Genomic DNA, 25,893 nt, shown 5'->3' on the forward strand with positions numbered 1-25,893 from the left:
AAAAACCCCCTCACCACAACTAAACAACACAACAATCAAAAATCAGAAAGAAAGGATATCTCTTATTCCTGGAGGTTCTCCATGGAAAAACTGTCATGAGTGTTCATTTCATAGGCTTATGAGCATTTAACTATCCATCACTGCCATCCACAAAGCACTGTTCAGAAGATCAATTTATTTCCATCTTTCTCTGCATTTAACTAGAAAGTGCAACAGACAAGAGGAGCTTTGATTTTAAATGAATGGCCTTTTACAATCCAAATGTGCCTTTTGAAGCATGCATTTTAATCAGATAGACATTAGAGGACACTTGGGAACACATTTCCATGTGCACCTGGGAAGAGAAAGGGAAAACAATGGTGCAGTCTGTACTGTCTAGTCTCATAGAAAAGTTCTTGACATCTTAGACAAAATGGCAAGTGATGACCGCTTAGATTCTCCCCAATTCTTTGAGTGCAGGACTCCCCAATGAGCAGAATGAGGCAGGGTGGGGGAAGAAAGATGATGAATTTTCCTGAATTTTGTTTTCTAGTCTAAGTCCCTGCATTTTGTGACCTCTGAAATTGCTTGAGGAATAGAATAGCAGAGCTGCTATTCCTAAAGAAGCATTGTCCTAAAGAAGCATTGGAGACTCTTTAAACAAACAATCCAGGCTGACCTGACAGATGTTTCATCCAAAGAATAGACAGCCATTTTTTTTCGAAAGCATGGAAATTCTTATGACTAAGAGAATGATACAATTTGTTGTTTCCTCTGTCTCTTGTCAATGCAAACTGGCAGCCAGGTAATCTTGGTTATTTCAGCTTTGGAGTGCAGGGTATTGCTAAAGAGTGTTATAAAACATTGAAAGGGTAGCAACCTATTAAAATTTTGCTTTTAAAGTCACAGACAGATGCACCAGCCTTTGATCTTTACACCGAATAACATCCTACTAACAAACCTTTCATAGAACTGCTGGGACTTGCCACTTCCATTAGCAAGCCCTTTTCATCGTGACCAGTTCCCTGGAGTGGAGCCTTTAAAAGACATCTAAAAATGTCACCACCTGTTCTAAACTTCCATGATCAGAGAAAGACAAGGGGGCCTTGAAGGGGCAAAAGCATTTTCCCGGCAATGCTGGCCGGGATACATGAGGTGCCTCGCCTTTGGCTACAGGTACATACAGAGAGGGCACACCTGCAGAGGTGATGCAGATTGCCGGTGCCCAGATTGAGGTGCTGAAAAGCGGTATCCTGGAAACACATCTCACAGCCTTCCTGTGCCTGCAGAGTGAGAGAAAATGGAGCAGCCAGGGGCTGACACCTTTGCATGTGCAGCCGGGGCGGTCGGAGCTCCTCCGACACCCGGCGAGCGACGGAGGCTGATGGGAAGCCTGTGTGCGAGGGGAGGGGGCAGAGGGGGAGGCGGCTTCCTCCTGACGCCATTTCCGAGGGCTGAGATATATAAATGAGCCGGTTGCTGCAGTGCCCCATCTGGGATCTTCAGCCAGGGCACTGGCGTAGATACACACGCTCCGTGCTGGTCTCCCCCCGGCACCTCGCCTGGAGCCCCCCGCCACGACAGTATCGCCCTCTGCCCCTTTCTCCCCGCCTCCATCCCGCCAGCACCATGAGCCGGCCTGAACTGCTCGCCGTCCTGCTCCTGGCCGTGCCGGGTAAGTGGGGCTGGGCTGGGTCCGTGTCCCCCTGGGTCCCCCGGCCCTCGGCAGCGCTGCCCCCGGCCCCGCTCCGCCCGCGCCTTCAGCACCGCGGACAGGGGCGGCCCGGCCCCTCAGCACCGCGGACAGGGGCGGCCCGGCCCCTCAGCACCGCGGACAGGGGCGGCCCGGCCCCTCAGCACCGCGGACAGGGGCGGCCCGGCCCCTCAGCACCGCGGACAGGGGCGGCCCGGCCCCTCAGCACCGCGGACAGCGGCCGCCGCAAGGTCACTGCCGAGCGCAGCCGGGCCCTGCCAGCCCGAGCACCTTCCCTTCCCGAGGGGCACAGTGCACACATTCAGCTGCTGCACTCAGAGACCACTTCTAGGGAGAAGATGATCTTCAGAGAGAGATGCCCCACTTCTCCATTCCCATTTTAGCAGAATAATGTTTCTCTGCTTGTCTTCCAAATGAGATGAATAACAAATTCTCTTTTTCCCCCTCCCCTTACCTTACAGCCGTCTCCCTTCCTGTGACAAATGACATGAACAAGGGCGACACAAAGGTAAGGATGAGCCTGTAGTGAAAGGGTCAAATTAAGAGAAAAGATGGGATGTTTCATCTCCACTTAGGTGGTTGGTTTTGGGCAGCTCCCACTGAGGGGGAAGAAGAAGTGACAGGAATTTGCATGAGATCTTACAGCAGGATTGATCTCTGCTCCCTTCCTAACAGAATTTACCCTTTGTGCACCCACTTCTGGGCAGCCAAGGAAGTCCCTCAGGATGTAACAGAGGGATAAGGCAAGCTTGTTTAGAGAGGAAATGGAGGCTGGGTATAACTCTCCTCAGTCCTCCTACTTTCAGCTTTCCAAAGCTCCCAACAGGAGGTGACTCAAGGGAGAGTGGGGGGAGATGTGATTCAGGAACTGTGCGTGTTTGGGGGTGTATACATCTGAGTTTGTATGTGTGCTACTTAAACATGCGTGCTCTGGAAAAATAGGCAACTGGTACTCTCAGCTTGCTAATCCATCCTCAGCTCCTGCTCAGCCTGTCTGGATGGCTATGAGCAGTGCAGGACTTGGCTGACCTCTACAGCCCTCCTTTATAAGCTTCTGTGCACATATCTGTGTCACACCCTCCAACATCTACAGCTGCACTTCACAAACATATGCACTACCAACAGCCTTTTGGCACCTAAATGCTTGGATGGGGGGGGGTTTGCCTGTGTTTATCTATGTCAGACACGACTCCCTGACCCCTCCTTCCCCATCTTTCATATAAGCTGATCTCTTGGCTGCTCAAATTAAAATTTCTTTGGAAGCTCATGTCCATAAAGGGAACGCCAGTTTTTTTCCTTTTTGCTTCTTGAACCATTTTGTGTTATGAAATCTTGTAGCCACATAATGTTTTTCCCCAGGCAGCAGCAGGGGAGGGCACACTGATGCCACAGGCTCCATTGCAGGTTACTTGCAGGATGTGGGCCACGAGCAACACCTCCCTGTGTCCTGGGAAACGGGCCTGGGACTGGAGAGCAGTTGCTTTGTTAAGACTTTTAGCCTGGCTTAGCCCTTGCTGGGACTGAGCCATGAGCTCACACTGGGTGCCTTCCTCAGGCTGTGTGCTGCAGGAAGGGACAGGCACTTACCGCTTCAACTTTCCATGCCAGTGTGGGTGTCCACTGGGACAACCCATTAATCATATTATTTTCCTTGTGAGGTCTATTCCCCAGTACATTCTATGTGTACAAAATAGCATTTCTGTGGCAGATGGTGCAACTCTATGGAAATGCTTCCACTAAGGAAGGACTTTCCCAAGACTGCCCCCCCCTTCCCTGGGTATTACACTGACACAGGCTCTAGCTGAGAGCAAAATCAAATTTCTTTTGAATTTGCTGCAACTGGAAGAAGCCATTAGGGCTTCCCTGCATTTACCATCCTCCGAAACACAGCATTTCAGGGAAGGAATTCCCGGTCTTATGGAACAAATTAGGGCAGGGATGAACACATGAATACAGCAATGAGCACTGCAGCTCTTCCTACACACCATGCTCTGTGCCACCAGCATTTGTGACTGGTTCAGGTCTATGTAACGAGTAGCCAGCTCCTGCAGGCCTTTCCTGGACAGCTCATCAGACTTTCCTTACATCAAGGGCTTTCCAAAGGGAGCTGAACAAGACCAAAGCATTTACAGTGTCTCTGGTATTTGCCCACTCTTGTGCTTGAAGGACACTATTTCTCACTTAAACCATACATTTTAGGAGGGCATAACTGAGCTCAGATATGGAGAATTCTGTCCTTGTAAGGGTACAACCCTTTGGAGATTCTATGAGCTGCTCTTAAGGATCTAGTTACATGCTCATGGTTAGATGATAGCTGTGGCAAAATTCCAGTCAGAGTTTCCGCACTGGATTAATTACATCCATTTGGAAAGGATCTCCTCCATTTCCTGATGCAGGTTGTTGTTTCATGACCTTGTGAAGTCTCACTCTGCAAGACCTCCTCTAACAAAAAGACAAGGACAGTGTTGTGGGATGACTGCACTCTTCATTTCATTACTTTACAAAGCTCCTCCAGAGAGCTGAATGTATTTCTGTGGTGAGTGATGTGTCTCTCAGACAAAGACCTTAGATCAGCTTAGAAGTCTTGAAAAAGCTTGAATAGAATATTTCATTGAACCAGAGTCTTACTTTTCATGCTGAGAAAGTCTTTACTTCTGAAGCTGCATCAAATACTGCTACAATAAATGGGTCCAGAGGTTGGGAAACATGAGAGGAAAATATCAGAATCTGGAGGGTTTTTTTCTATTTAGAGTGACTCAAAGTCATCTAAAATCAGTATTAATGGAATGCTTATGATATAGAATGATACCAGGAAATTCCCCTGCTTACTTTTTTTTTTTTTTTTTTAATCTTTCCTGTAGCATTTTTAATCCATTAGGCAATTCCCTCAAACTATGTAAGGCACATAGTTCAGCATTTTATGGCTGTGATCTGCAAAAGCAGAATTCTCTCCTTACGTAGGGTGAGAATTTTCCCATTCCAGCTGTCCAGTGAATATATCCAACTGCTTGAATGAACAGCATTTTGGATGACTGGGGACTGCTGACTTGTGTTTAATTTCTACTGCAGCCAGAGTGCTCTGCTCTCCTGAGAATGGTACATTGTGAGGGAGGTCAGGGCTCTCGGGGCTGCCTGCTGAAATCATCAGGAGAAAGAGGTGCAGTGAGTGAATGTTTTGCCTCCAAGGCTTAACTTGTATCCTTTTTTTCAATTTAGCCTCTCTTTTCTTCCACAGGCAATTGTTAGCCTTGCATTTTCCTAGATTGCTTTATAAATAATCATCCTTTAGAACTAAGCAGCCTGATTTCTACATTACTAATCAGCACCAGACTGCAGTGAATGTTTTTGTCCTGTGTGATCATTTGGATCTACATGGCTACACACTAGGGCTCCCAGTAGTGTGTATTGGTGTGGCAAGGATGCCTGCAAACTCAGTGCAGGTGACAAATTAGATAAATAACACTCCTGGCTACTGGAAAGGGTGGGCTCAGAGCTCATCCTGTCTGCGAAGCTGTCAGAACTTCTTTGCTTTCAGATGACCTGCCATCATATAGAGCTCTTCCAGTTTATAATGGATGGCTTGAACACTCAGAACACAAGGTCAAACACTTCTCCAGAGCATCTTGTCCTTTCTAGGGTTTGAGAGCAGTATTTCTCATCTGTGTTTGAAAGTAGTTTGCCTCACCTCACCTTTCATCTAACTATGATGTTTTTCCCAGGGTTTGAAGAGCTCTTAATATTTCAAGGTCATATATTGAATAGCTATGACCACTTTTTGCTCTCTACAACCTCCCACAAAAGTCCTTTTCTGAGAGGCAGGTTGAGATATATTAACCTAAAGAGGATTATTTTGGATTTTCTATGCATATATTCGGATACCCTTTACTGTCCAGATGTGCTTAGACTCTGGGATGGTCTGAAGCTGTGCAATCCTCACTGAATTGTGTGTCATGTGGAAGAAGCTCTTTCCATTGTCATGTGTAATTTGCTCACTTCTCAGTTGCAGGAGGTACCTTCTGTTCCTGCATTAGGAAAAACAAGAACTGAACATTCAGTTCTGGCTTGACCAGAAAAGCAAGAACTGTGCCATCATCTGCTGTACTTTAGCCTTGGCAACAATAGGAACAAAAGACAAAAAACCCCAGTTCTTTAATTTGTATTCTTGTCTCTTTCTAGGTGATGAAGTGCATTGTAGAAGTAATTTCTGACACTTTATCTAAGCCAAACCCCCTGCCGATCAGTGAGGAATGCCTAGAAACTCTCCGAGGAGGTACTGCCTCAGACTTAATGCTGGGTATCAGCAAAAGCAAGTCTGGCAAGTAGGGGCTGGTCCTGCCCTGACCAACTGAGCCCTGGCTTCTGGACCCCTGTCAAGGGGTCCCTGACACATTCACCTTTCTCTTCCACTGGGCTGTACTGGGCCCCAGGAGCAGGGATGGAGCCACTGCTTGTCCCAGGTCATGCCTTAGTGCTGGCACTGTGGCCACGGGGGTGTGCTGGGTGACACCAAACTGCCTGGTTTCCATAGGACCTTGCTGTTGTCTTAATCACACGGTTAAGAGACGTGAGAGCAAATCAGGCCAAGGGAAAGAAAAGAGCATATGAAGGAGTGGCATTTGGGGTTCTTGATTTCCTGGGGTTGGAGGAGGTTTGTTTTCACTGTTTTCTGTACTAAGTCTCCTCTGTTGCAGATGAACGAATTATTTCTATCCTTCGCCACCAAAATTTATTGAAGGAACTTCAGGAAATTGCTGCTCAAGGTACAGTGCTAGTATATATTTTTTTAAATATAACTGTAGGGAAGACTGTTTTCTTCTGTTGTAGTCCCTTATACAGTTTTATTGCTTGTTTCATTTTGTGTTTGTTTTTATATTTTATATTAATTCGAGATCATATAAGCATGCCCTAGGAATTGTAGTTCCAAGATTTTCAGTAGAGATTGTGTGAATGGGGACAGGAATTTTGTTTATAGTAACTCCAATATGTATCTGATCATTTCAATAGCCATCAGTGTAACTTGGTGGTGATGTAGAGTCTGGACATTTTGAGGTGGAAGAACTCTAAAAGGAAACACTGTAATTTAATTTAACAAATAATCACCAGCTCCCAAACTAGAATGAAAAGTAAGAAAATCTCCACTGTCTGTGTAGCTGGTGTCTAGCTCTAAATCCAGATGTGGCAGCAGGGAAGCCCCACTGAACAGTAAGACTTGCACCTAAAAGACCCCAGTGAAAATATTCTTGAGCTAATGGGTATATTTTGATGGCTTCCTTAACTCAAATGTGAGTTTGGTTTGGAGAGGTGCAAGCTGCTCACCACTGGTCAATATGGGAGCAGCAACAGCACCATGGAACTGTGCCAAAGGGTGTTGAGGGAAGAAAGGGACATTCTCAGACGCCCAGCTGCCCAGAGCTAACATGCAGATCCCAGGCAAGGCTACTTCAGAGCTAGTCCAGATCCCTCTGTCTGGATGAGGCTGCAACAGGCTCGCCCCAGGTGCAGGGAAAGCACCTCCTGGCCTTCCCTACTCCTTCTCCCTGGGGTAACCAGGGGATAACTGGGCATCACCAGAGAGACAATGACTAGGGCATCCCTGTGCCCTGCTCCTGTGTGGCAAGTCTTCCAGAGGTGGCTGGAAGGCAGTGCCACCAGAACGCTTTCAGAGCAAGGATGCCACAGAGGCAACAGGGAGAACAGAGAGGTAAAATTCAGGAAGTCAGAGTTGGGAAAGAGTCTCATGCAGCTCCCAAATCCATATTTTAGTCACTACCCAAATAGTGGAGGGGCCAGATGCTCAGTGACCTCAGATGGAGTCCTTGGATGCTCTGGTGATCCAGAGGGAAGAAGACATGGTCTCTTCAGTATGCTGGGATGTGGCTGCCCAGGCACACCAGGGATTTGAGAAGGAGCACTCAGAGATCTGACAGGCTCACTGTGCCACTCAGCATGGAGTCCAAATGAAAGGACTCATTTCATGGAGGTGCACCTTGCTCCACTCTTTCCTCAGCCTGAGCCCATCACACCACTTAGTCCCAGAGTAACATGAGATCCAATCTACAGATTACAGAAACTGGGTGTGGAGCAGTCTTGTAGACCAAGGGAAAAGCAAAGGTGCAAATTGTGGTGTCCTCTGTGCTGGTGCAGCTGGTTCTGCTCAGGCTGAAGAGCCCACACCATTCAGCTCTGGGCTAGAGAGGACTGGGCTGGCAGCACTGGCTCTTGCATTAAGGCATAGAAGCAGGGCATGAGCTGGGTTACACAGGGCTTGTTTGGCTTGCAGATCCCATTGCTGGTTGCCAGCTGCAGCCTGACCTCCAGCTCATGCTGCCTTCAGACACCTCTCTCTCTCCAGGGTGTTGTATTTTTCTAGCAGGCTCCATAATTCCAGAGGTAAGATGTGGGGCCTTGGAGCCCCAGACTAGCCCTGCAGTGGGAACGAATGCTGCTTCTTCCTCCAAGCACCCATGGGAGAGGGGGGCCCCCAGCCAGGCTGGAGGATACAGGAGCTCTCAGTGCTCACCTCAACAGAGGTGTGTAGGCAGAATCTGGCAGCAGGCAATTTTCATCCTTCAGTACTCTGGTGATGAAGTCTTTTGTTGCCCTCAGTGTGCTGCAGTTCAGCATCTCTTATTCCCTAGCTCTCCATCAATATTAGTTTTCTTGGCAACCTTCTGTCTCTATTTAGAGACCATTTTCTTTCCTGAAAATGAGGTTTTTGATTGTGGTTTTGTTACTGCAGTTGATTCACATACCCTTCAATCTCACTCCTCCCAGGTAGATTTTCCCACTGTAGCAAATATAAAGGGCACATAACTATTTTCCTACCTCTATTTTCTGAAACACAGAAGGGACTGTTGCCTTCCCCTACTTTTTGTTACTTAACACAGGTGCCAATGAGAGAACTCAGCAGCAGAAGAAAAATAGTGGCTTTGAAGATGAACTTTCTGAAGTCCTTGAAAGTCAGAACGACAAGAACAAGCAGAGAGGTCAGTGTCAGCCTCCACCCCCGGGAAATCCAGGTCAGGCTGTAAACAAGGATCTCCTTTCAAACAGCCTCCATGTCCATCTGCTTCTCTTTTGGGCATCTTCTTTGATGCTGCTGCTGACACACACAAGCAACCTGGTGTTTGCTTTGTTCTTATTTACCAGCTCAAAAAACATGCAGTTTCTGAGCAATAGTACCTGGTGATGGTCAAGTTACCGAAGTGATAATGACTTTTCCACTCTGCTGCTGACACTTTCACTCACTTGTAACACTTAAAATGAGTCACAGCCAGGGAAACCCCTGCACTGAAAGAGTCAGTGATACAGGCAAGGGTGATCTGGGTTTTTGCCTGTCACCCTTGCTTCCAGGAATCTAAGATATTGAATCTGTGAAGGGAAAATTTGAAACACACAGAGCACACACACCCACACAAAACATGTGTATCTTGGAAAGATCACCTTCAGCTGGGATTTCCCCTTGTCACTATTTCTCTGGCCTTACTACAGACATGCAGCTTAGCAGAAAGGAGGGGTTGGCCCCTTCCCTTTTCCTTGTCAGGAAGGCACAATGCCAATGTGGGGTGATGTGACTCCTCGTCCAGCAGCAGCTGGGCACCCACAGAGGGTCTCAAGCAGCTCTGGGGCACATGGCTGGCCCACAACAGCACAGCATGGCTGTGACACCAGTCCAAAGCTGCTTAGAGAAATAAGGAGTGACACCCCCAGGGGCTGCTGCTGCTACAGCCAGCACCACCAAAATCCAACAGGTAGGATGGTGGCACTGCATCTCCCTACTGCCAAGATACACCTGAAACTCTTGGTCCAGCAGTGGGGAGATGGAGGAAGATGAAGTGAAGATGAAATGTGGCACATGGGCCATCCAGGCTCACTGACAGTCTGGTGACACCAGCATGGTGTCACTGGTGGCCATCAGCCTTATGCGGCCAGCTTGCTGCATCCCCTCATCCTGGCACACTCCTCAGCCCTCCTTGGGGCTGCACTTACCTTTCCACATCTCTGGATTTTAAGCTCCCATATTTTCTTTTGCAGAGTGTTTTCTCTGGCTAACAGTATTAAAAGAGGCCAGTCTCCCTTGAGAAAGAGGAAATACTCAGCCCACATTAAGCTCCTGCTGAGTAGTTCATTTGCAGAAGCAGACACCCCTCCTCCCTCCAGCACCCTGTGAACAGGACTGGCTGCCTTTTCAGCCTGGTGGGAGAAATAAGGATGTGATGTGAGTGCAGCAGTCAGAGCAGGGAGAGCTGTGCAAGTGCCATATTACACTTCTAAATAATTTCATTTTACATGCAGTCTGGTTTCATGCAGGGTGAGTTCGTGGCTGGCATCTCAAGAGATGGTGATGAGGACTGTGCTGCAGCAAAACACTTCAGCATATGTTTAACTTCAGCCTTGCAAGTCTCTCCAGGAACACAGGCACCAGAAAGAACACTGCCTTGCTTGAATGCAAACATATGCTGAAGTGACTTGCAAAAGGATCCATGGGCTGGTTAAGCAGACTCCTGAGCAGGGCTGAAGTTCCATAAGAAATGCTTGGCCTTTGCTGGTTGTGAAGTGAGCTCTCAGCAGAGGTGTCTCTCCTTGTTTCTCCCTCTGCAGATGCAGAAGGGGAGAGCCCTGAAGAGGAGCAGCCCACAGGATCCCTGGCTGAGCTGGCAGCACAGAATCCTCAGCAAAATGAAGACTCGAGAGAGGAGGGAAAAAACAGCCTGGAGGAGAGGGAACCCAGGCCACGGGATACCGACCTTGTTGAGAAAGAGGAGCGGGAGGAAGCTGAGAACAATGACATCAGGGATACAGAGGATACCCATCGGAACAAAGTTTTGGACAACCACATTGGCAAAAATTTCAATGAGGATGAGCAGCAGCAGCAGCAAGGAGATGAAGAGGAGGAACCCAGAGGCTCTAGGGACAGCCTGGAGCTTGAAGATGAGGGAGAAGAGCCATCCAGGCAGGGCAAGGAGCACAGCAAGGAGGTAGCAGGGGAGCGTGTGGAGCGGGAGGATGATGGAGATGAAGCTGCAGAGGAGGACCCTACTGAAGCAGAGAGATCACTCGATTTGGCTGAGGAGGACGAGGAGGCTGAGGAGATGCAGGGGGGTGACAGTATGTATCCCAGACTGCATCGATGCCTTCCTGGGGTGAGCTGAGAGCACTGAGACACAAAGCCAAAAAGTTGAGGCAGGTGCTTACTGGGTTTACACAAACACACTGGCTAGCAGCCACCCAGACCCCACCACAAACATCTGACACACAGACCTATGCACAGCAGGTAACACAGGCCCTGCAGCTGCCTTGCTGCTCAGCTCTCATAGCTCCTGGGGACAACTAACTCATCTTCCCTGATCTTCCTACAGGGGTTCTGACTGCTGCCTTCAAGCCCCATTACTGACATGGCAAAGGTGAGGGTGGGTTCCCTAGAATCTTGAGAAAGCAGGTCTAAATCAAGAAATACATCACTGAAGGCTCAGTTCAAAGGTGGACCTTAAACATGTTAACAGTTGTGCTCACTGCTTTGTTTAATGCTCTTTCAGATAACGATGACGAGCTGGGATTTGGAAAAGATGTGCGGAGCTCTGAGGAGGAGGAGGAAGAGGAGGAGGAAGAGCAACCCAGGGCACTGAGAGGAGGAAGGCATCACCTGGAGGATGAGGAGATGCAGGGAGAAGAGGACACCTATCAGCCCAGGGATGCCAAAAGTGATGAGATGGAGGAGGACTCCTCCAGGGAGTGGGAAGAAACAAAGAGGTGGAACAAAATGGATGAGCTGGCCAAGCAGCTGACATCAAAGAAGCGCATGGAGGAAAACGATAGTGAGGAAGAGCCAGACAGGTCCATGAAAAAGGCATTCAGGTCCCGCAAGTACACCTTCAGCAGTCCAGAGGAAGGTGTGAGAAGGTCATGGAAGCATCACTCGAAGGAGGACAGCAGTGAAGGAGGCTTTCCACTTGCTCCCATGCCTGAAGAAAAGAAGGATGAGGAAGGCAGTGCTAACAGGAGAACAGAGGTTAGTGTACACAGGCTTAAGAATAAATCCCACCCAATTATCCAAACTTCACTGGGAAATGTGGATGGCATACTGGCATTAATGTAGCCAGCAGTGGTCCTCTGTGACACTAAGTTGATGCTCAGTGAACTTCTAGTCATTCAGCCTCAGGTATTATTCAAGTTTTCACCTGGTTGTGGCTTTGGTTTTTATCCTTGTTTTAGTGACTAGTGCAAAAGCATTCCCTGCCCCCTAGTCATGACTCCAGTGACAGGACTTCTGCACTGGCCTGTGCTGGACATAGTGACCAGAGCTATAACTGGAGCCTAGGGGTAGTCCTTGTGACCCAAAGCCTTTCAAAGTCAAAAGGAATGCTTTCCCTGTCTCAGGGATAGAGTGAGTCTTGTCAGAACGCCTACAGAGGTTAAGTCAGGGGTACAGCTGTAGAAGGAGACCTGAGGCATTGGAGTGGAAATGGTTGATAGATACAGAAATTCATCTGAGCCAAGCTTCCAAAGTCAGAGATCTCCCTCCCTGATACCTTGTGTGATGCTAGGTAATAGCTCAGTACATCCCCAGCAGCCAGGAACTGCTGGTGGGTTCACCTTTGTGCTGAGGCCCAGCTCCAGGCAGAGTTAATTTGGGATAATGGAGGAGACTGGGCAGTGAGGTTGGGCTTGGGCTTTGTGGGCCTGGGACAGGCCATGATCAGGTGCCTGGTAACAGGCTGGAGCAGCAGGTGAGTGAAGCCAGTTGGCTCTCTTGCCTCCAAAACACCCCTTTTGGCTCAGTTATGCACCAAACCATTGGCCAAAAATTGCCCATCAGCACCCCTCCCATAAGAGCATCTCCAGTTGTGTTGGTTCAAAGCAAAGCCAAACATCTCAGTTGGAAACAGGAATGCAGTGGGGTGGGCTGCCCCATCTGCCTCCCACTGCTGTCTGCTCACATCCCACACCTGTCCCCTAGGGAGGCTGCTCCCCACTGCTCCTGAGAGGGGCTCTGGGGTGCACCTTGTCTGCAAATGGGGATTGGAAAAGAGGTTGCTGAGCTGCAAAACTGCTGTGTTTACAGATGCATCAAGACTTTTTTGTTTGGTTGGCTTTTTAAACTAGGTGAGAGCCTCTGGGAGTCAGTGAGGGAAGCAGCAGTGAGGGAAGGCACAGGCCCTGGCCGTTGTCCTGTCTCCTCTCTTTATTTTTGGGCCATAGGGCTGTGTGGCTTGGCCAGTGAGGCCAGCATGGGTACAGATATGGGCTCAGAATGCTGTCCCCTGCACTTTCCAGGTCCAGCATGTGGGGTCAGGTAGATGCAAGCCAGAGCACACACACAATGGTTTGGGTCTAACCAAGCTCACTCTGGGTGCTGTAGAGGATTTCAGAACCTATTTTTCTCCATTTCTGGGGGCTCCAGTTGCACCCCTAGTTCTCCTCCAGGTAAGCCTCAGCCAGCTGCTCTCTGACCCACTTCAAAGAAAATGGAACAGCTGCTTGGGCACCCTGGGTGCTTGCAGGCACCATGAGCAGCAGGCACCCTGCTGTAGTCAGGGCTTTCCCAGGGACTGAGCCAAGGGCCCAGTGGAGGGGCCCTTTTTCCCTGTTGAGGAAAATAGTTTAGGAAGAGAAAAAAAATTCCTTATTTTTTACATACTTTTCTCACACCAGTCACATGCAGTGCAGTGTCAACCTGTGGTTGGCAGCTGCTGAAGGCAGCAGCAAGGCTTTGCTCCTCTGACACAGGAGAGGGGCTGTCACCTCGGCTCTGCCAATGGGAAAAGGTACAGCACCAAGTTTGCTCACACAGCCTGCTGCTGCTGCTACGCTGAGTGCATGGTCTGCAGAGAGCCCAGTGACCACAGCTGTGAGGGACAGGCAGGTCCAGCTGAGTATACTCTGAGTTCAGGCAAAGCCACGCAGTCAGGCATCTGAGTGCCTGCACTAAATAAAGCAGCTACAGGTGACAGCATAGATACACAGGAGCCAGTACAAAAAGACCATCAAGTGATGGGCAGCTTGAGCCTTTGAACCAATGGCTTCCTCAGTCACTATTTTCCCAGAAAAAGTACCTTCGATAGTGGAGGTGCAAGCAGTGACCCAGGGCAGGGTGGAAGCGCTGCACATGCTGCACTTCCCGCAGGTGGAGCAGCGGTGCCCGCGCTGGTTTGACACCACTGAGCCAGAGCTGGGACCCAGCGCTGCTGGGCTGAGCCTGCCCCGGGCCCCGGCGTGTTCAGGAGACACAGCCCCGCTGGGGACTGCCCTGCCTGGCAGGGTCGGGGAAGGAGGCAGCTGCATCTTATCCCTATCACTAGGGCAGTAATTAAACATTAGGGCAGAAGTAATCAGTGTTGAGCACACACCTGTCCTGAGGGACACATGCAGGCTGAAGGGATGGGGCAGGCAGGCAAGGCTGTCTGCAGCTCTGGGGGCGAGGGCTGCTCACCGTGGGCACTGACGCGTCCTGGGGTGTTGTTGCAGGACCAGGAGCTGGAGAGCCTGGCGGCCATCGAGGCCGAGCTGGAGCGCGTCGCCCACAAGCTGCACGAGCTGAGGCGAGGCTGAGGCCCAGCGCTCCCGTGCCGGCCGAAGCAGCGCCGCCGCCTCCCTCCGCCGCGCCTCCATCGCCCGATGAACAGCAGCTAAGCCGAGCAGAAGCACCGTGCCTAGCACCGGCCCCGCTAGCGCCCAGCCGCCTCCCCGCCATAGTGCTGTGCCCATCCCGCCGCCTCCCCTCACGCTCCCCCTCACACGGATGCCCACACGCCCGGCAGGGCGCCCGTGGGTGCCAAGTGCAACCTACTTGTGTATTTTCTGTCTGGGTGGGGTTTTCTCCCTCTTTTTTTTAAAAAGACAGGACAGCTTTCTAGAAAGTTCTTTCACCGGTAGTTTCACTGGATTAAAAAACTGCAATAACTTGTTATCTTTTGATTAAAAGCTGAGAACTCTGACTGTAATATATTCTATATAAAAGATTTATCTAAGGAAAAATAAAATTGCAGTGGGTTCCTTCCTTTGTTTTGGTAGTTTCAGTGTCAGTTGTCAGCACGCTGAAGGGCCTGAAGGGTTCTGCAAAGAGGGGGAACGGAGGGCTCCCCTCACCACAGACACACCGCCATGGGCCTTCCTTCCCTTCCTTCCTTTCCTTCCCTCCCTCCCTTCCCTCCCTTCCCTCCAGCCCTGCTGCCCTCCGGGGCCTGGCATGGAGGACAGTGGCACTGTGCTTACAGGCACAACCTTCCATCCTTTGGGCTTCAGACCACAGGGAGATGGAGGGCCAAGGGATGCTGGCCCCAAAATCTCTGCGCGCTGATCATATTTTAGATGTTCTATGTGCGCTGGGAGGAGAGGGAAAGAACCACCCACGGCCAGGGCTGTATTCCAGCCCCCCAGTCCGAAGTTCTGCAGTTCTCTCCCATCACCTGCAGCACTGGGCAAGAGCCCGACTGGGGAAAGAGCACTGGAGCAAGTTGGGAGTCTTTCAACTCTACCCTGAGATCACACTCTCTTTAACCTCAGGGAAACATGGAAGAACCAAAATGAAACCAAAGGTGTTGCACAGAAACAGTACTAAAATGGCAATTAGGGAGTTACTCCACCTAGAGAAACCACATTTTACACATTGATCTTCACCTAAATTTTAATTTGAATATTGTATTTTTAATCGGAATATTGTATATTGTAAGTATGTTGTATTTATAGCTGGAACAGTTTCCCCAGGGAAGTAGTCAGCACCAAGCCTGACAGAGTTCAAGAAGCATTTGGACAATGCTCTCAGGCACACAGTGTGATTCTTGGGGTGTCTTGTGCAGGCCAGGGGTTGGACTTGATGATCCTGATAAGTCCCCTCCAACTCGACATATTTTATGATTTAGTTTCTCCCTTTTTTTTGGTGACAGACTCTCTGCCAGTAGCAGCACCCATGCAACTCCTTGCCAACTCAGGCCTACATGTCACAAATTCACATAAACCCTCAGACCCTCACCACACCTTTACCAAAACAAACAAACAAACCTCCACTTAACAAAAAAAAAAAAAAACAACCCCAAACCCAAGAAACCAAATAACCCTCACAGAAATGCAGCCACATCCAAAGGAGTTAGACAGGCTTTTTTTCCCTCAAAAGATGGCAGCAGCAGACAGAAATTGTCCATACCTGACACAAAATCAACAAGAGGAAAAATAATGTTGATGGGCTACTGTATATACTGCCTTAATTGGATATTCAAATAAGCACAAATATTTGTGATCCAAGGACTTTCTTCAGATGGAAAGACGGTGTTCAAGGCCTGAGCGTGGTGCTGCAAACAACTGCACTTGGAAAGGATGTGAACATTGTATTCCCATGAAAACAAGCCTCCCCCAATGAACTGCTCACCTCGCTGCCCTATCTACTGAGAAAGAGGAAGCAAACTAGAACTTGTTATAAGGCATTTATTTTCATTATGTGTTGGAAAGGGACAACCCCCTCTTCAAAACAATTACAGAGATAATGCCACAATACCTACTGCATATTGCTTTACTGTTGAAACCAAAACATTGTCCAAAACAGGTGCTTGGCAAACAAAAAGAAATTAATATATTACCAATGAAAAGAATGCTGTTAGATGAAAGCACCATCTCCACTGTCTGATCTGATCAGTCATGCAATTGAAGACGCCAAATAGCAAGTACTTTGGGTTTTACAGTAAGCCATGTTCTTTTTAGGGTTTATATAATTCTATACAAATTTAAGTACAAAATGGGAATTATGTTTCAGAAATCAGTGAACCAGGCTGAAGCGAATCACAAGACACACTTGTTAACACTGTACAGCTGGATTTGAACACAGATACCAATGAACTTGCGAAACTGAGCACACGCACACAGTGGTCCCCGAGATTCAGCCATGCTTGGGTGGGAAGCAGTGCTGGAGACTGAAGGACAATATTCAACACTATTCACACCCAGAGGGCTAATTCTCTCACAATTGTTGGGATCCCAAGGAATTGTTGTTACTCCATATTAAGAACAACAGTGTTTTTAGTATGTGGTTGTCACAAGGGTATACACAAGCTGTATCAAATACTGAATCAGAAATAAATAATAAAAGATACATCTAACACATCTTTTATTTTTCAATATTTTTTACAGCACTGACTTTACAAGAGGATAAACAACTCATTTTTAGGGGCTGCTAACATCTGAAACAAAGAAGTCACTATTTTATACTCAACATATTCTCAACCTTTTAATAACTTTATATATGTATATATGACTTTTCACACACAAAAAAAAGTTAAAATAATTTATATCTAAAACTACTGTGTAAAGAATGAAGGAAGAAATAAAACGTGGGTTTCTTTAAAAATGCTGGAAGAGGAAGACCTGATTTTCATGAACTCCATTTGCTGTTTCAGCTATTTCTGGAGTTTCAAGAGATTTCCTGGCCATCAACAAAAACTTCCCAACACATCGGGAGCCCTCTGCAAACTCTTGACATGCTGGGTAAGGTCACCTGCTAATGAGTTTGTGTGGGCCACAGGCATTTGCTATCATCAGCCCCAGTGGATTCAGGGTAAGAATGGAGAGAAAGAAAACATCACCCCAGATTGCTATTAAAAAACACAGAGTGAAATTCTGGACAACTGGTACCGTGATGTCCACTGGCCAGGATTTTACTCCCAAGCCCTACCCTCCCTGCCTTCCTTCTGCATCACAGATAAAGGATGTTTTTCTCTCAATGGATTTTTTTACTTCCACAGGAAAGCTGCCCCAAGAGCAGGGTGGACCAGACCCCAAGAGCCAACTGCACACACAGAGCAAAAACAATTCCCTTTGCTTGCTACAAATGCTACTGTGCTTGTGTTGCTGAGGAATTGCACCAACATCTCCATTTATGCCTGGATCCTCCCAAACTTCAACCATCTCAAGTAACTTTTGTGGCCATGTAACTATGGCAGAATCCATGGAGGATATGAAACCCATCCACTCAAAAGCTCATCAAGTGCTGATGGCCTGGATCCATATAGGGTGAACAGTGAAAGGGAAGGTAGTAAAGATGTGGGAAGTACTTTTCTGGAGGTTACATTCCTCTGAAATAGATATTAAAGCAATATTACAAATAAAATCAGCAATGTGATCTGCAATGGCATGTCCATTTTTCTATGAAAGCGAGAGGAGATTATATTAAAGGAAATATTTTAATCTACATAAAGCATTTTCACATATTCCTAATTACGAAACACACACAATAAAGTAATTGTATACTGAATACAGAAATCAATACATCTCTTACTAAAAAGGAGAGAGGGGGAAAAATTAGCAGGGTAATACAAGTGAACTCCCACAAGTGTGTGCATGGGGAGACTGCTACAAACTCAGACTCTGTTCACTAAAAAAACCAAAATCCAAGATTTTCTGCTCAGCTGTGGAAGTTAAGGCTAGAAGTTAGTGTGGAAAAGCCTGACTCACTTGTCACTGCTGCCATGCAAAGACTTGAGGAAATCAGTGTTAGTCTAAGAACTGATAAGTCTGGATTTTTAAAACTGGATAAAAACAACAGGTACATTTTTCTTGTTTTGCTCTTTTTTGCCAGGCAATTCCAACACCTCTGGCCCCATTTAGTCTTGTTGCATTTGAACTGTGTTCTGCCTCTGTTATCTAACCACTCCTCCACCTGGTTGTTCCCTGTCTGGACACTGCCCACAGTTAATCTAGAAAACTTGAGGCTTTATCTTGAGCAATCCTCATTACCTCGTGATGTCGCTGGGTTGGGTTCTTAGCTTGTAATCATCTACAATGAAAACAAATTAAACTGGTAGATTTCAGTCTGTGCAACCTGCTGCAGACCTCCTCTGCAGAAACGTTCCCACATTGACGATGGAGATCTTTAAACAGCTTTAACGTAGTATAGTAACTGAATAGTAACAATGAATCTATCCTACCTATCGACCAGCCCAGCCCATGGGCTCCTCAGCTGACCAGCTCTCAGCACAAAGGTTGTACAGCCAGACACTTCAACCAAAGGCAAAACATCTCTGGCCCAGTGGTTCTGCATTGCACAAACCACAAGTGCTACCACTGATGCTGATGGTTTGGTTGCATTTCTGCAGCTGGCTTTCACATAATGATCAGGATGTTCTGGCACAGGATACAGAATCAGGCACAATGCAGCCAAGTCAGTTGGAGGGAGAAAAGGGTGACTTTATATCACAGGCAGCAGTAATACCACTCAAGTTCTCTTCAACAGGGAAAGCTAATTACATAATTTCAGTGGAAACCAGAGTCTCATCTCCATCATGCTGACACAAAACCTGGAGAAATTCCAGCCAAGCTAATGATGTTCTTGTGGATTTCAAACAGTGAAGCAGAACAGTAATAAATCTCTATAAAGCTAACTGGTGACCATGTAATTTTAATACAATTGCTCCCATCAGCACAGCAGTAACAGCTATGCCTTTGAAAACACAGAAGAATCTTTTTCTAACCCACAATAAAAAGAATTCAGACATTACGGAAAATCTCCTCAGATTGTCTGCAATTTTAAGAGCAAGGGCATTCTGGTATGGTCTAATGTTACTACACTCCTCTACTTTTACAAAGAAAGACAAGACTACAGAATATTAACTAACTTACTGTGAAGCTTATCTTAAATTAAAACTATCCTGAACTTACCAAATGAGGCAGCAATTCAGAAAAGCACTTTAGCACAAGCTTAATAACATACTCATGCTCAAATATTTTGCAAGAACGTAATTGTATGTCTGGATACTTGGTAATTTACAGTTTTGGCTTATACAAATTGGTCTCCCAATTTGCCTCTGTGATTTAGCAACATTCTAGTACATGAGCCATTACCTTAATTTCTGCAAGGAAATATAGTAGTTACAGCAAATGCATGGTAATTTATGTCAAAACTCTATTGTAATGCCACATCACAACAGGTACCTGCATAACTGCACCTGGTAAATTAAAGTGATACCAATACATTCGATAAATAAAAAATAAATTACAGACTATGGGAAAAATGTCACTGATCACACCAATGACCTAAACTTGTTTTCTAGTTACTGCCAAGGTCTGGAGTAATATTTAAATATAGTATTTCTGCAAGCATTCAGAGAATTACAAAATAAACTTCTAACAATCATTTGTAAACAAGTTTAAAATGCACAATTATATTTCAGTAGTTTATTTTGGAGAAAAAAAGCAGTGCAAAATAGGCCAACCAAAATTCAGAAGGCAGCCAGGAAAATAAAATTCTTATTTGATGTTTTAACTAGGAAACAGCATACAGACATTTCCACTGGATCCAACGCTCAGATTCATGTAAACATACTTAGTTTGAAAGGTCTTGAGTCAGTAACCCAGTTCTAACATCATTGCTTCAATCCCCACCACCCAGTAAAGAAACAAAACCCAAAAAACCAAAAAAAGCCCAAGCCATTGTAATAAAGGGAGCAACAGGCAAGTCTACAAACACTCCACCAGCTGGTTACAAGAAAGTACCATACAAAAATATGCACTGGCAAGTTCCTTCCTGAGGGCATCTTTTGTTACACATGTAAGATAAAAACACTTTTTATTTTAAACAAACTAAAACAAACCCCAAACTGTAGATGACAATTTTATTTTAGTCATGGCTTTATGAAAGTTTGGTCTATCACGAATACTTTTACAAACCCATACCTATGTACATCTGACTCACTCACACACAGCCATCCGAGACCTGTGAGCTGCAGACAACACGGCATCCAGCAGCTTCAAAGCATACAAGGGTTCTGAAGAGTGCCCAGCTCAGAACAGAACTGCAGCACTTGAAGAAGTTGGCTGTGCTTATGTGCACCCTGGGATCTGACTGATACCACACTCATAAGGTTCTTCCAGTCCCTATAGAAATATTTTAAAGTTAGTATTCCCTCTGGAAGTGGAATTATCTTCTATTATGTAAATCATCCTGAAAAATTCAATCCTGGCTACAGGATGTTCCCAAGAACGGCATTTTGGAAGAAGACCAATCTCTCCTATGGAAAAAGCATTGTTTACATAAAAGAACTGCTACATAAAACTCTTCAAAACTTTTTCCTCTCTAGGATTGGTACCATCAGGTAGGGCGGTGACATCTTTTACACAGTTTAATCCTCTTTAAACCCAATCTACCTGGACTTTAAGTTCTAGACCCTTTCCTTTTGAGTAGCCATCTAACACATGATACCAACCAAACTGGTATTAAATGCTGCAGTGACAGATGCTTTATGAACACGTGCTATAGAAAAGACAGAAATTCCTGTATTTGCAAGCTAGGAGCTTAACTAAGGAAATTTTCTCAACACCACCCTTCTTAAAAATATTTTAGGGCTAATAAGGGGAAGAGAAGGCCACTTCTACCAAAATAGTGTTTCTGTTCTTAGCACTTGGATATTTTCAATATAGTGTTCAGAACTGGCAAAAGTTGCAGGAATTCTCAACAGCAGAAGATGTTGCCATAGTAGAAGATATCTGAAGAGATACAAATTGGCTGTGCTATAGTTTACAAATAGTATAAAGCACTGTTGTAAATTACCATATGGCCTCGCCTGGCAGCTTGCAACAAAGTAATGGGGTCTCCAAGCTAGAGCTGTCCTGTACTTCTACCTTATGTGAAGGTACACAATTTTGTTTCTATTTTACAGAAAAAAATGTACAACAGCATGGAAGGCAGCGACTGTTACCCCTCAGGATACCCAGGTCAGGTGTGCTGCTCCAAGGAAAATGCACAGCTCTGCCAGCCTTTTCCCAGAGTTGTCTCAGACTGCTCACAAAAGCAGTGGAGGGAGAATTAAACTCCCTGCTCAGAGACGAGATGCTCCCATTAACTCTTCTAGGATTTCAGCACTAGCAGACAATTGAAAGCATGTTATTTAATCTACTAAATGACTCAGCCTAAATACTGGCACCCTCTCTGGGTGAAATGTATTGCTGTTGGCAAGCATGGTTAGAAGCCCATTTGAGTGAAGCAGTGAGGCCTGGGGGGAGAACTGCAAAGCTGGAACAAGAGTGGTCACCTCATTCTGTGCCCTGAAAAGAAGCAAGCTGCTCTGTCCTACTCAAAGTGCAGCAGCTTCACAGCAAACCTGCCAACATCACGCCTGGTCAACATTTCAAGAGATTTGGTTTAGTGATACTAAGTGATACTAAGACAACTTCTTGTCTTAGCTTTCTTATGCAATGGCCTACCTGGAAAAAGGAGGAATGGGGAGTTTTCTAGGCAAAAATCTCTAGCACTGTTACATTCAGACACTGCATTTCAACATTATTATCTTCTTGACACCATGAGGTCCGATTTTAAAATGCTGGTCACCACTGATTACAAAGAACAATAGAAACGAAAGAGCAACCCTCCCACAATGAAAGGACTAGTGTTAAAACACGTGTGTGTAAACTCACTAAAAATTTGCAACTGGAATCTGATGAAATGGATTTGGATCACTTTCTCGCTCTTCCCCTTTCAGTCCATTTCATCAGCAAATTAGATTAAATCAAATGGAAAGTTTTTTTATTTTCCTTTTTTGTGTTGTGTTTTATGGTGGGGTTTTTTTCCCATTTTTTTGTCAATTGTATTGTTAAAGCCTGATCTGGTTCTGGGACCACAATTTGTATCCCTGGGGCTTTTTCTCAGTCCATGGCATTGGCAAGTTATTGAGAAGAAGCTTTTGTTGCCAATGTGGCGACGCAGTGCTGCTGGAAGCTGGGGGACACTGCTGAGTTGCAGCCTAGTCTCTGGTGTTGCAGTTTCACTGAGCTATTGGTCTCACTCTCCACAATCCAGGAGGAGTCTTTTCCCATGACGCTGAGGCAGCCTGTGCTAGCACAGCATATCCGCTCGTCCATGATCCCAGCGCTCTGCTCTGCCAGCAGCTTGCTGCGGTTTAGCTGGGTCACCTCAGGTACCTGACCCTGCAGGACAGCAGCTATGTGGTTCAGCAGATCTGTGAAAAATTCAGAAACACCCTCATAACCTGCAAAGAGAAAAAATGAAGAAGAGAAAAAAAGGCAATTAAGTAATTTCCTTAGGTTCTTTGATAGGCTTCTTTTAACAGTTTGTTTCTTGGAGTGCCTTGCCCTCCACTGATCATAAAAAAGCTGATCATAAAACTAATGAAAAAACGGCTTTCTCCATGACATCATTTTAAGTGACAGCAGAAGGAGATTAGCATAAAGAGGAACAGAGACTCTTGCAATAAAAAGTGTTTTTCCAATGAGAAAAACAATTGCCTTTCAGATTTGCTGCCAGTTTTTCCTCCCAAGTACATATATGTAGATGTACCTTTAGGTATATTCTATCATTTATTACCAAGTTACAAACTCTTTGGTATAATGCTGATTTTTTCCATACCATTTCCAGGTTTACTATGGCAAGTAGCTCTAATGCAGAGCTTCCTTGAGGGTCTGGACCCTCTCCAGAATTTGCCCAGCAATTCCCTCAGTTAGGGAAACCTCAGAGGACAGCAGGGCTGGCTTAACACCCCACAGAAAAGGCAGCTTCCCACTGAGCAAGAAGCAATGTGATGCTTGTCTAACCAAACCTAACCTGACACTTAAAACGGGGTTGCTGCTATGTCTGAATAAACACCTGAGGGACAGGAAATGTGTATCAATGACACAGTATTTGATAGAAACATCAATCATTTATTTTGGTACTGACACCACCTTTCTGTGTGTTCTGTTAAGTGATTCCAGACAATTTACAATGCAGTTTAATAACAAATTTCCTCGTTAAAACAGCTGCTCAAATACCAGGAGACATGACATTTTTGGTGACACAAAGGGTGGCAGGTGTACAGAGCTTCTATTTTAAACACTGTGCTACAGGCACAGTTTTATCATTGCATTTAATTTTAAAATTGAACCAGACATGCAACATATGGGTACAATGTCCTGAAATGGATCTTAACTGCTACTGCATTACCTGAAATTGTTATCAGTTTGCCTTAGTATCTAGAGGTGACATATGACATTCAGTGCTATTTAATGAGATAGGCTGATTGTTTTAAAATGTCTATAAAAGTGTTCTGGTATTAATACAGGAGACTGAAGCAGTAAGTAAGTTTAAAAGACCCATGTGAATAGCAGACATTCACACAGCAGCACATGAGCAGAACCAGAGACCACAAAGTAAATGCATACTTTAAAACACTTTTAGTAATGTAATTATTGGGCAGAAGAGTTCATCAGATCCATAATTAATTGAATTTTAATTTCCATTCTCCTGTAAAGACTAACTTCCTTAGGCAATAAAAAAAACCAAATTCCTGGAAAACATGAAATAAGACTATAATTTCACCTATAATAAACATGGGGATTTTATGGTGTATTTATAAACCATATGCCAACCAATTAACTCTTATTTTGGCTGCTACATTACTTTGGATTTTATTGCACTTGGTCCCAATTCTTCAGTTACTTAACAGGTCACATAAAACATCAGCAATGTGAGACACCAGCTCGCAGTTTTCCTTTCTCAGAGGCCCTTGAAGGGATTCACCAAACAAATCTCTCATTTCAAAACGCTGAGTTTCCCAGTGCCCCGCACGATAATCCACTGGTCAGCAGGGGGCAACTAAACTCCTAGGGCTGGCCATGGGACTCAGAACAGGATCTCCACCCCTTGCACAGAAGTGCTTGTTACGCTTTCTTGCTTATGTAAAAGCCATGGGATTAGCCTTCAAATCTACTCAGAGTGCTTCAAACACCCCAGGAATAAGCCATCTCCATAGTAACAGCTTTAATTTTCAGAGAGGAGATCCACAGTACCCCAGAGTGTTCTGTGTCTGCTCGATGAAAACAAACTAGCCTTGTAGGAGGGCACCTGGCAAACACACAAAGAAGTTGCTTTGAATATTTAATAGGAATAAGATGGCCAATTATCCTGTCCTGATATCAGCAGATGTTAGTGAAAGGAAGCTATATGTAACAGGCAGGCTCTGTCTGTACAAGCCCTCTGCACACGGGGGGGAAACACCCAAGTAATTCTGCCTGGTCACTCAGAAGAAACTTCACAAACTTGCAAAAAAAAAAAAAAAAATACAAGGAAGGGAGGAAGAGAATTAGCTGTCTCAGCCTTCGGATCACAGGACACCTGAGAAGACTGCAAACTGTGGGTATTGCCTCACCTGGCCCACCTAGGGCTCCTGTATGTTTCTCAAACTAGCCAGTTGTGGGACACCACTGTGCTGCAATGATAACAAAATCAAGAAGTGCAGATTAAATTACACCTTCAGAAACTACTGGCAGTGAATTTGGGATTCGTGTCGCACAGGGAATCAGTGGGAGGATATAACTTTTGCATGCCTGAAACATAAGTAGCATGAATCATGCTCCAGCAGGTGCTATCCTAGCACTGCCCACTTGAAACAGTTTTGGAAATGCCTGAATTTTGCTATACTGAGAGCAGTCTCCAGAGTCCTCTGGCTGAGCATGGATAGGAAAGATGACCAACCAGCAATGCATCTGTAAACAGGTGCCCACCTCTGTGAGCTTTGGTTGAGGCAAGAAATGGCTATGAGCGTATTTAAGCAAGTATTACAGATGCTGCCTGCCTGATTTTTCAGAGACTCTCCCTGGTCTGGCACACTCAGCTTTTCTGCATTTTCCCTGGTCAGAAAGAAATGGACAGCCCATATCCTGCATGTTTTTACACACACAAAATGCACGTTCAGATTTGATGCTCCCAGCTACCATGCAGATTCACCAGAGGCAGCAGTTCACCTGCATGGTGATAGCCTGCAGCTGCTGGGGCTGGCTGAGCTCAGCCACAGATACAGGACAGCAGGCTACATAGAACCTTTTCTCTCACTTATCTGAGGTCAGATAAACATGACTCCCACAGGCTGTGTGACTGTGCCTACTGTTCAATATCTCAGCTGGTAACTAAATATAGTACCAGTAGTTCCCCACAGAACAAAACACACAATAGGCCTTTCAGACATTTATCTTTAAAATCTTTTTGAAGAGTTGCTGGTGCTAATGGAGCAGATAACAGACAACATCCTCCTACAGGTACACCTGCTTTCAATTAAACTCATCTCAGATGACATGGAGTGGCAGATTCAAAGGAGCTTCAAGCCCCATAAACACAGAAGACAGCACACAAGAAAGGCAGCAAGCCTCTGGGCAAGGCTTTGGTCAGGCTTGGCCCTAAGCCATGGCTTGAGTTCCATGAAAGAGGCTGTGAATACTCTTTAAAGGCCATCTCT

The 25,893-nt window shown here is 46.0% G+C and overlaps 2 protein-coding genes across 6 annotated transcripts in view; one reads left to right on the plus strand and one right to left on the minus strand.

Annotated features, from left to right (window-relative positions):
• Nucleotides 1-1,393: 1,393 nt before the first annotated feature.
• Nucleotides 1,394-14,690, plus strand: CHGA (chromogranin A). The gene is made up of 8 exons (XM_056493527.1): nucleotides 1,394-1,654; nucleotides 2,155-2,201; nucleotides 5,870-5,963; nucleotides 6,385-6,453; nucleotides 8,581-8,679; nucleotides 10,295-10,801; nucleotides 11,230-11,702; nucleotides 14,159-14,690. The coding sequence occupies exons 1-8, from the start codon at nucleotides 1,447-1,449 to the stop codon at nucleotides 14,240-14,242; spliced, it is 1,581 nt and encodes a 526-aa protein (XP_056349502.1). The 5' UTR covers nucleotides 1,394-1,446; the 3' UTR covers nucleotides 14,243-14,690.
• A 1,407-nt stretch (nucleotides 14,691-16,097) lies between these two features.
• Nucleotides 16,098-25,893, minus strand: part of ITPK1 (inositol-tetrakisphosphate 1-kinase) — a 136,954-nt gene continuing 127,158 nt past the window's right edge. For all 5 annotated transcript variants that reach the window (XM_056493530.1, XM_056493528.1, XM_056493529.1 and 2 more), the window contains one exon: nucleotides 16,098-22,656. In XM_056493530.1, coding sequence (XP_056349505.1) covers nucleotides 22,334-22,656 — 323 coding nt within the window. In that variant the 3' untranslated portion in view covers nucleotides 16,098-22,333. The remainder of the gene's footprint in view (nucleotides 22,657-25,893) is intronic.

The sequence above is a fragment of the Oenanthe melanoleuca genome, chromosome 5 (genome assembly GCF_029582105.1).
Source record: "Oenanthe melanoleuca isolate GR-GAL-2019-014 chromosome 5, OMel1.0, whole genome shotgun sequence".
Lineage (NCBI taxonomy): Eukaryota > Metazoa > Chordata > Aves > Passeriformes > Muscicapidae > Oenanthe > Oenanthe melanoleuca.

What these genes read in the sequence shown, in the direction of transcription:
- CHGA (XM_056493527.1), top strand. Translation starts at nt 1,447, where the DNA reads ATGAGCCGGTTGCTGCAGTGCCCCATCTGGGATCTTCAGCCAGGGCAC. An exon ending in CCTAGAAACTCTCCGAGGAG is followed by an intron (nt 5,964 to 6,384) that starts GTACTGCCTCAG and finishes CCTCTGTTGCAG; the next exon opens with ATGAACGAATTATTTCTATC. An exon ending in CGACAAGAACAAGCAGAGAG is followed by an intron (nt 8,680 to 10,294) that starts GTCAGTGTCAGC and finishes CTCCCTCTGCAG; the next exon opens with ATGCAGAAGGGGAGAGCCCT.